Source organism: Cherax quadricarinatus, chromosome 17 (assembly GCF_038502225.1).
Source record: "Cherax quadricarinatus isolate ZL_2023a chromosome 17, ASM3850222v1, whole genome shotgun sequence".
Classification (NCBI taxonomy): domain Eukaryota; kingdom Metazoa; phylum Arthropoda; class Malacostraca; order Decapoda; family Parastacidae; genus Cherax; species Cherax quadricarinatus.
The window spans coordinates 3,279,734-3,290,963 of NC_091308.1; the positions used below are offsets into that span (position 1 = coordinate 3,279,734).

At 40.2% G+C, this 11,230-nt stretch overlaps 1 protein-coding gene across 1 annotated transcript in view; it reads left to right on the plus strand.

Moving 5' to 3' along the window:
- LOC128686265 (fat-like cadherin-related tumor suppressor homolog) overlaps nucleotides 1-11,230 on the plus strand; it is a 68,833-nt gene that overhangs the window by 19,792 nt on the left and 37,811 nt on the right. The window contains exons 7-19 of the mRNA XM_070085694.1: nucleotides 581-604; nucleotides 4,110-4,321; nucleotides 5,398-5,611; nucleotides 5,896-6,090; nucleotides 6,669-6,807; nucleotides 7,152-7,315; nucleotides 7,796-8,004; nucleotides 8,161-8,305; nucleotides 8,673-8,834; nucleotides 9,610-9,869; nucleotides 10,228-10,362; nucleotides 10,481-10,727; nucleotides 11,198-11,226. Of these exons, the coding sequence (XP_069941795.1) occupies nucleotides 581-604; nucleotides 4,110-4,321; nucleotides 5,398-5,611; nucleotides 5,896-6,090; nucleotides 6,669-6,807; nucleotides 7,152-7,315; nucleotides 7,796-8,004; nucleotides 8,161-8,305; nucleotides 8,673-8,834; nucleotides 9,610-9,869; nucleotides 10,228-10,362; nucleotides 10,481-10,727; nucleotides 11,198-11,226 (2,135 nt within the window). The remainder of the gene's footprint in view (nucleotides 1-580; nucleotides 605-4,109; nucleotides 4,322-5,397; nucleotides 5,612-5,895; nucleotides 6,091-6,668; nucleotides 6,808-7,151; nucleotides 7,316-7,795; nucleotides 8,005-8,160; nucleotides 8,306-8,672; nucleotides 8,835-9,609; nucleotides 9,870-10,227; nucleotides 10,363-10,480; nucleotides 10,728-11,197; nucleotides 11,227-11,230) is intronic.

Consider the following 11,230-nt stretch of genomic DNA (forward strand, 5'->3'; position numbering starts at 1 on the left):
TTTTAGATTTGTTTACAATAATTTAATACTAAACAAACACATTGAAAAATTTTTTTCGTTAGGTTCAGAATGATTTTGGCGAAATTATTGCATACACAAATTTTCGCTTGTCCTATATGGCAAGATGAGCGTTGCTATTTAAGCCAAGATCGCAAGTTCTGCCTTGACACTCCCTAAAGAGGGAGCCAAGGCCGGGCCACCACTTGGAAAAGGCCCGGGCCGGGAGAATACCGGCTAATCTGTAATAATAATAATAAGTTCTGCCTATTCGGCACGACATATATATATATATATATATATATATATATATATATATATATATATATATATATATATATATATATATATATATATATGTATATATATATATTATATATATATATATACACACATACACACATACTGGGTTACCTCCTACCACACTATTTGCACCCTACTAACTTTCTTTACGATGCCTTCTCTAGTCCTTGTATTTGAGAATCTAAATCTTTAATGATGCAATTAGTGTTGTCCGTCTTGAAGCTCTGTCCACACGTGTTGAGCACGCTGCTTTACCACGGCTTTATGTCTGCTTTCTCAGGTGGCAATGCAGTGGAAGCTCAGTGTAAGTATGTTTTTGTAGTTACACTCCCTTATAACTTCTGTATATAGCTTACTCTAGTTTAGTCTTGGTAATTATTTGTTTAGTTTGTAATGAGTTTACAGTGTATGTGTGATATTATATATATAGTATATATATATATATAATATATATATACATATATACATATATATATATATATATATATATATATATATATATATATATATATATATATATATATATATATACATACATATATATATATATATATATATATATATATATATATATATATATATACATACATATATATATATATATATATATATATATATATATATATATATATATATATATATACATACATATATATATATATATATATATATATATATATATATATATATACATACATTATATATATATATATATATATATATATATATATATATATATATACATACATTATATATATATATATGTATGTATATATATATATATTATATATATATATATATATATATATATATTTATATATATATATATATATATATATATATATATATATATATATATATATATATATATATATATATTATTAGTGTACGACGCCAGCTCTTATATAGAGCGTGAGTCCTTTCACTATTAATGCTATGAATTATAGGCTTGAAAAGGCAGATGGCATCCATTTCAACCAAATTTATTGAATTTCTAGCCTCATAGAAAGGGTTCTTACTGAAAGGCCTCAAGCTCTCTATCCTACCTCCTGTGGTTTGCTGTCATATGTATGTACAGCATATACGAGCCACACTGTCTTTTTTTTCTAGTTTTCTGGTAGGTGCTCCATCTGGAACGAGATGTTGAAAACCTTGACTATTAGGCCACTTAGTACCCATGATGATATCTTGTCTGGTCCCATTGCTTTTACTATCTTAAGTTCATTGGGTAGTTTCATCACTTCTTGCTTAGTTGTGTGGAAGTTAGTCTGTCTTCATTTCCCTGTTTTCATATCACTTCCCACATTCTTTTGTGAAGACCTCCCTGAATTTGTTGTTCACCGCATTGCATATTTGCCATGCGGTGGAGGGTGGGGAAGCGTCACGAGCGGTGTTCCACAGGGGTCAGTGTTGGGCCCCCTGCTGTTCACAATCTACATAAACGACATAGATGAGGGCATAAAGAGCGACATCGGCAAGTTTGCCGATGACACCAAAATAGGCCGTCGAATTCATTCTGACGAGGACATTCGAGCACTCCAGGAAGATTTGAATAGACTGATGCAGTGGTCGGAGAAGTGGCAGATGCAGTTTAATATAGACAAATGCAAAGTTCTAAATGTTGGACAGGACAATAACCATGCCACATATAAACTAAATAATGTAGATCTTAATATTACGGATTGCGAAAAAGATTTAGGAGTTCTGGTTAGCAGTAATCTGAAACCAAGACAACAGTGCATAAGTGTTCGCAATAAAGCTAATAGAATCCTTGGCTTCATATCAAGAAGCATAAATAATAGGAGTCCTCAGGTTGTTCTTCAACTCTATACATCCTTGGTTAGGCCTCATTTAGATTATGCTGCACAGTTTTGGTCACCGTATTACAGAATGGATATAAATTCTCTGGAAAATGTACAAAGGAGGATGACAAAGATGATCCCATGTATCAGAAACCTTCCCTATGAGGATAGACTAAGGGCCCTGAAACTGCACTCTCTAGAAAGACGTAGAATTAGGGGGGATATGATTGAGGTTTATAAGTGGAAGACAGGAATAAATAAAGGGGATGTAAATAGTGTGCTGAAAATATCTAGCCTAGACAGGACTCGCAGCAATGGTTTTAAGTTGGAAAAATTCAGATTCAGGAGGGATATAGGAAAGTACTGGTTTGGTAATAGAGTTGTGGATGAGTGGAACAAACTCCCAAGTACCGTTATAGAGGCCAGAACGTTGTGTAGCTTTAAAAATAGGTTGGATAAATACATGAGTAGATGTGGGTGGGTGTGAGTTGGACCTGATAGCTTGTGCTAACAGGTCGGTTGCCGTGTTCCTCCCTTAAGTCAATGTGACCTGACCTGACTAGGTTGGGTGCATTGGCTTAAGCCGGTAGGGACTTGGACCTGCCTCGCATGGGCCAGTAGGCCTTCTGCAGTGTTCCTTCGTTCTTATGTTCTTATGTTCTTATATGTGAGTGGGGTATGTATGTATGTATGTGTGTGTGTGTGTGTGTGTGTGTGTGTGTGTGTGTGTGTGTGTGTGTGTGTGTGTGTGTGTGTGTGTGTTTTAGTAGTCTGGTTGTCAGTGATATAACTCTGCAATTTGCTTGTGTCGTATTTTTTTCTCCTCTTGGCATTTTTCACACGATACTCAGAAGGTTACGTTGTCCTCTTCAAAATAACCCATTCCACTGAATGAATTTATTGTAGCACCCTAGTAGACTAGTATATTAGGACGCTGGTTCACAGTAGTTTACTCCTCTCCTGGCACCACCGAGGATAATTTCACTCGCTTGTTGTTATAAAATGTTTTAACTTCTGCTTTATTTACGAGTTGGGAATGTGGCGGTTGGGAGGGAGGGACATGGGGAGGGGTAACTATTATAACGTGTGGTCAACTTGAAAAGCAGAAGGAATGGCTTGAGCGCTCCCAGCCTTCTTTTAGAATGTACTTTATGAGTGTAATAGTTGTCACAGGTTCCAGGGAAAATAACAGGATCTATGGCTACGTCAGGGGAAGAGAGAATGAACGCTATGCTGATTTTACGTCAGGTACCAGGAAGAATAATGGGTTATTTGAGGTGTTAAAATGCCAGAGAGAATTTTTTTATGCCTCAGGGATAGGTTGATAACTAGACGTCGTTACAACGAAGCCTCTGACCTCATGTTTGGCTTCAGTAGGTACAAACAGCTTCCACCTAGTCGTGTTAGCTTCAGTGGGATGTATCCTTGTAGTCACCATGTTCCTTCTGTCTCTCATCTAGTGCCTCATTAACAAAAGATTTTTGTCGTGGGTTACAAAGGTATTAGTTCTGCATTCAAAGTCAGTATGCTTTACCAACGTTAATACATGTCTCGTTGGTGCAAAAATGTTGTCTTATTCATTGGTATCTGTGACCTGGGTACAACAAGCCCCTTGACTTATTTAAGTCTTTGTAAATATTAGGTATTGGTAACCATGTTAGGTACAGGTCATTATTTTAGGTACAGGTCGTTTTATTATGTCCAGATCCCTGTAAATATTAGGGTAAGGTTCCTATGAATATTAGGTCCAGGTCCCTGTGAATATCAGGTGCAAATCCCTGTGAATGTATGGTACTAGTTCTTGTGAATTATGAAGTTCTCAGCTTTAAGTCTTTACTAACAACTTTTCCATAATAACCAAATAATTTCATAGAATAGGTATACTGAGTGTTACATTATTTGAAATTATCATTGCCACAATGGAAGAAAATAATGCATGAACGAATGCGAATATTCTGGTATAGAAGTGCTTCTCCCATGCTGTAAGATACAGTCTCCGTCTCGTAGGTGTGATCCAGACCACAGGCTCGCTAGACTACGAGGCCGCCCACGCCCACAACGTGACGGTACGAGCGAGAGATCCCGTCACGGGCGGGTACACAGACGCCCACGCCACCATCACCGTCACAGATGTCAACGACAACCCCCCGGTGTTTAGCAGTCACCTGTACAAGGGCAGCGTGTCTGAGGCTGCTTCACCTGGCCACGTGATTGTCCAGGTGAGTTCCTTAACTCTCCCCATCCCTCTTGGTACCACCAAAAATATTTCTGTACAGAACTATCATAAATATAATGGTACTCATTTTTCACATCTTGTTAAAAAAAAGAATAGTATGAAACACCTATCAGCATAAGCCACTCTTTATCAAAACATCCATAGGAAAAAATTGCCGTCCTGTCATAAGAATGTACTCTTGTAGGAATGTTTTTCTTTGTCTCATGAACACTCAAAACTCGTACTCTTATTTAATATACACGAAGCACGACTTGACTACTTTCTTACTAGCTACCATTCCTGTAATTGTTAATCATTAGTTAATTACGCCACTGTTGTTTCTATAAACCCATCTTCTGTATATCATGAAGAGTAGTGGCTCTGTTGTATTTACAAAACACTGGATCCTTTTGGTTATTCAGCGCCTTAAACACATTCTTGCATCATAAATTTACACCGTCAGTATCAACGTACTACTGTTGTGACCAATTCACTTCTAATATTATATAAATATTAATAGCAAAGGAAGTAAAAATTCAAAATCTGTTTTTTCACATTCTGCAATCCATGCAGAATACGTTCCATGTTATCAGACTGGAGTGTGAGAAATTTATGCCGAAAAAAGATGCTGGGTTCTTAGTCAGGTACTGTGAAGAATAAAGTCATAATACCGTGGCTGGAATAATACACACACAACCCAGGGGTTACTTGTGTACTGTATACATATATTGTATCAGGGTGTGCAGTACTAGGGTACAACTATAGCGTTTGTGTCATACAATGTGACAGGGGTCGTGAAAATTTTGGTCATGCAATCGAGGACTTTCCTCTGGCTTTCCGGTCTACCCTGTACAAAGCAAAAAAAAAAAAAATCGCATGAGATGTGATGATAGGATTTCCACAGTCTTAATTTTTCTATACCTGTATATACACACAGTTAACGTTAATTTTTATTTTACTGATTAAATTATGCATGCTAGTAACGAAGTGTGTTGAGGTCTTGAGCCTTGCGAGAGTTGTTAGGCCTTAGACCTAACGAACCTGTGTGGGACGTCCAAGACTCATCACTTTCCCTTGCAGGTGTCAGCTAGTGACGAGGACACGGGAGCTGGTGGGGAGGTGCGTTACTCCTGCGGTAATGGCTGCGACCTTTTTGAAGTCCGCGCTGAAGATGGTGTGGTGCTGCTGAACGGTCACCTGGATGCAGAAACAGAGTCTCAACACCTCCTTACTGTCGTAGCCACGGATGCTGGCCTCCCGCAGCACTCCTCCACTGCCTCAGTCATTGTCGAAGGTGAGAACAATAAATTTTCTTTAGGTGTATAGAAGAATATGTGAATTTTGAAAGGGATACCATCTACCTCATAGGAAAGGCGACGGCGACAATATCGTCCGCAGTATTATAACTTATTCACAACGTTCCTGGTCAAGGATGAATACAAACTGTTTAAAAGCAATATAAAAATAAATACTTTTTATATAACTTTGTTGGGTTTATACCTTTCTTTTCGCTCATAACATCATTTGGCTTTAATTTCCACGTTGCGGGACTATTATGAGAGTTTCTGTGTGCCACAGTGTTGGACTTCAATGATAACCCTCCGGCCTGGCGTCAGGATAGTTACTCGTGCAGAGTGTCGGCCGAGGCCCAGCCTGGTCATGTTGTGTCTGCCATGTCTGCTCATGACCCCGACGCTGGCCATCTCACACCCCTTCACTACGCTATTCACTCAGGAGACAGAGACACGATCTTCAAGATGGATGCTATCACAGGTAAGGTGATATTACTGTGTATTGTTTCTACCTAATTTTTTCTCAAATGACTATAATTTTAAACAATTTTAATGTTGTGTTCAGGAAGTTATAAACAAAATTAATTACGAAACTAATTATCACTAGTGATAAAAGGGGGACAAAACAGAATCCGAGAAGTTTTTTACTGGTATTAGTAATAGTACTGGCACGCTAGACACCTTGAGACTTTGAAAGAAACAGCAGCACTAAATGGAGCAGTGAATTCCCTCTTGAGAAAACTCCACTCATAGAAACTCAAGACTTGGTAAACAAAGCCTAACGAGGCAGAACTCTCACTAACTTTACTTCAAACATAAATAGATTATTCAGACCTAACCAGACACTTTGATATGGTAATTTTCCTAAACTTCGCAAGCAGTATCAATAAAGTTTAGCATTACAAGAGTGAAGCAATGTTAATTTTTTATTAGTTTAAATTAAGCCATGTGAAATAGTATTACCACCTTTGACTTTTGTGCTACACGATTCATGGGAAGAATTTTAAGAATATTTGCCTGCAAAGGTTAATGAGAGTTATATGTGTGATGGTTGTTCAGGGCTGCTGACAGTGACCGCACCACACAAGCTGGAGAACATCACGTCTCTCAACCTGAACATGTCCGTGAGTGATGGTGTACATGTGGCTTTCACTGGTCTCCACGTCGCCGTTGTCCCGTCCAACCACCACGCCCCCAGGTGACCACCAACTTTTATGAGGTAGATTTGTAATTACATTGCCTTGTGCCCAGACATTTCGTTCCTGGATGGATACGTCACGAATATACAAAAAATCACCGCGACTTTAAGATAATATTTAGGTAAACAACTGTAATTCTGTATATAACCAACCCAAAATTTCGAAATGAAAATTGGAAGACTTGGAATGGATCGTAAAGTCCTGCCAGGACCGGAGCCTCGTCCAGTTTAGTTTCCAATTTCTTGATTGGTTATGAATTGTTCCAGCCATGCTATTATCTTTCTTTTCCTTGCCAAACTACCATGTGGCAGTAGATTATTGTTTATCATCGGGGTTTTTATAGGTTCCAGCGTGTGGTGTATGAGGGCGAGATAGAGGAGAACTCTGCTCCAGACCAGCTGGTGTTGTCACTGAACGCTCACGACCCTGACGCTGGGGGCTTCGGTGCTCTCCACTACCACATCCTACACCAGACTGCAGAAGGCGCCTTTAAGATTGACAGAGACGGTGAGAATAACCCAACCAGCAAGATCAACTGATGTGTAACCTGTTTTGTCTATATCCACTTACGCTGTAGCCTAGTCTCCCTTCCCTTGCTCGGGCTACTTCAGGTTTTCTTTCAATTTCTGTTTTACACAGTCGTAGTCCACAGTTCTTTCTGCTTCTGTTCTTTATTTCGATATAACAGAAAATGAAATAAAGCGGAGCAATGAACGAAGCTCCTCAGGCCAAAGTGAAATATCTTCTGTCAGTTCATCATTAGTCATCAATGATGACAGGTTAAAATTGTCATGTATCACTAGCAATTTCTAATAATGGAACTCAGTTGGTCCCTAGACGAGGAAAATAAAATCCTGGCTATTAAACTGTGTTAGAATATTGTCTGTCAATGACTTATTTTGTCACGGTAATTTGTAAGGTAAAAAAAAAAATCTTTTTATTAACATCTTCTGTAAAAGTACGTTTTCCCTTCTCCTCACCTGACAGGCAACATATACTCAGAGAGCCAACTGGACCGCGAGGTCACCAGCGTGCACAACTTGCGAGTGTCTGTAACAGATGAGGGTGGCCGTGCAAACTTCGCGGTGGTGCGCATCGCCGTTCGCGACAAGAACGACAATGCACCTCAGTTCACGTTGCCAGAGTACCAAGCCAACATCAACACTGACGTGGCTCCAGGCACCAGCATACTTAAGGTGAGCACCCCAACTCTTCAAGGTGAGCACCCCCAGCTCTTCAAGGTGAGCACCCTAACAGTTACTCTCAAGCCTTTATTAAACCCTTTATTGTAAAAAATCACAGCCTTCTTGCCCACCAATACTACCACCCATGACCACATGTCTGCAACACAGGTAGAGGCCACTGACGCAGACGAGGGTGTCAACAGCCAGGTGCAGTACCACATGTACGAGGCCAACAGCTCCGAGGCGCTCACATTGTTCAAGGTGGACCCTACTTCTGGTCAGGTCGCCCTCGCTGTTAGTGTCCAAGGACGAGGTAAGTCACACTCCAGCATCACTGCCCTACACATACAACGTGTAGCGTTCATCTTAGATTTTTTTTACTAGTGTTTTCACTAGTAAAAAAAATATAAAGCCTTCTAGCAAAGCCTGTTGCACAGACAAGCAATTTTAACAAGATTTTCAAAAGCAGTGTTTGCCTTATTTATAATAAGCACATATATTTTAAATAAGGATACAAAAAAGCAGTATGTGTGAAACAGCTATACAAGAATCTTAAAGATATTTGTAAAACAAAATATCCTATTTACGATAAACGTTTAAAATAAAAAAAAATCTCGAATGATTTTTCACGACCCTTAATATGAAGAGAATATACACTGAACAACGTGCCTGTGTTGCAGAGAACGAGGTGTACCAGTTCTTCATCCGTGGAGAGGACGGTGGTTCTCCTCGTCACCACAGTGACGTCCCCGTCACAATCTTCCTCCTGGGGAGGGAGGACAGGCCCCCCCAGTGCGCCAGACAGTACGCTCAATTCTTCCTCAGAGAGGACGCCCCGCTTGGTAAGACCGGTGGTTCTGGCCACAGAAGTGCCTCACTGTATATTTCAGTCTCACACCCAGATGGAAATATACACTACATATATACAATATACGTTTTTATTACACACCGGCCGTCTCCAACCGAAGTAGGGTGACCCGTAAACAATCAAAAGAAAAAACGCTTTCACCATCACTCACTATCACTGTCTTGCCAGAGGCGTGCCGACATTCATTTACGTAAACTCTACAGTTACAGCTTTTACATTTTCACAGAGCAGTAGTTCTGTGCCACATTGGTACACCTTAATATTACGCTATTTTCATAAATTTGCAAGGTACATTTCACTTGGTAAGATAAAGTGCAGCCTCAATGACAGCTTCTAAATTTCCCTGAGGTACTTTATGCTTTCCAAAAGACAGCTTTCAAATTTCCCTGGAGGTATTTATGCCTCATCAGATCCTGATGTTGTAAGCTGTTCCCGGAGATTATTCTGTTATTCTTCATAAAGCGACGTAATGTATATTTCAGAGACCCCTGTGAAAGCAGGGTTAAGCCATAGTTGTGCAAAATCAATCTTTAATCGTAAAATAGATTATTTTATTCACATGAACCCTCTAAGCTCTCAAGAGTCATTTATAGAGCCAAACAAATGTCTTGAGTACTTAGCCTTTTTTTTTTAGATAATAAACCTTTTTTGTTTATAGTATACTGAATGTTTTATTAAACATATTGACGATGTGTTTTTAATAATCCACGAAGGCAGTACAGATTATTTAAGCTTTGTGGACGTTGCAGGCACTGTGATAACGTCACTGTGGGTGGAAGGCCCGCAGAAGGTGCAGTATTCCATCCTGGCAGACGAGGCCGCCGAGAGATGGGTCGAGGACGCTGCCAGCTCCCGAGAAAGCTCGGGGCCCTTTGCCCTGACGCCTTCAGGACTGGTGATCGTTAGACGCAGTCTTGACCACGAGAGACGTCGAACTCACCGCGTCACTCTCACTAACCAGACGCTGGCCACACCCCCAGCACTAGACTACATGACTATCTCTGTCGTGGTTAGTAACCTTATCCATCCACTATGAGAATTTTCTTAAAAAATACACTTAAGTTAGTGTATAAATATAGAGATTACTACTATTAAACTCAATGTTTGTCAATCATTCAGCGCAAGGAGTGAAGGATCGATCTTTTCTTTCATTAAAAGCAAAACATACGCTGTGAGCTATTTCATTTGGTCAACTATATTTCGTTGATGTCAATATGCTATACTAATATGTTCCAGACACGAGTTATCCTAGGATTACTGAAGTCTTCTTGGTGGTATTTCTTCATGATGTCATGTTTTTCTAACTTCTGATAAACGCTAAATGGGATACACTGTCTACATGTCTGCGATGGTGCAACTTATTGCAGGTGATGGACGTAAACGACTGCTCGCCCAGATTCTCTGCGGCATGGTACGAGGCAGTGGTTGCTGAGAACAGTGAGGTGGGAGCTGTTGTAACAGTTCTCACAGCTACCGATGATGATGACGGTACTAACGGCCAGGTAAGCACATCACCGCTCACCCATCTCTCTCTTGAACCATAGTTAATCACTGGTGTAGAGGAATTGTGATGTCTGTCATTGTAGAAGGATTTCGATGCCTGTTAACCTCCTCTTGCAGGTTCAATACAGCCTCATTCAGGAGGAAGATGGCAGCGCGAGACCACCTTTCCGCATCGACCCTCACTCTGGCGTGTTGACGCTGGCGGCACCGTTGGACAGGGAAACCGTCTCCAGTTACTCCTTTACCGTAGTGGCTACTGACGGAGGTGCCAAGCCTCTCTCCACCTCCGCCAGGGTGACCGTGATGGTCCAGGACTACAATGACAACCCTCCTGTCTTCACTCGAGATACTTATGTCACTGCCGGTAGGTTGTACCCCCCCCACCCCACTCACACACTTCGTTATAGTGTATTACGTGTGTATTACTCATATACTTGCCTGTATTGTATACCATTATTATACATTATCAAAGATATTTATGTTTCTTGAGAGTAAAGACATTTGTGTTCTCTCCTCGCAAAGTACTCGCCATTGTCTCACCCACATTACAACCCCCACCCCAACCACCGGTCCTCACCCTTGCACAACCAAACACGTGCAGTTATACTCCAGTTCATTATGAGAAGCTACACATCTGTGTCTTGTGAGTCTATATACATTATTGACCCATCTGAACGGCTTTTTAAATCAAGGAATTGCCCACAACTTGGAGTGAACTTCATTACCTCACATTAATCAAGCCTATTTCACCCTTACTGGTTCAGCTTTTCCACGTGACTAATAATGAACTCGTATATTGATGGTGTGTGTGTGTGTGTGTGTGTGTGCCATCAGTGCCTGAGGACACAGCGACGGGGACAGCTGTGG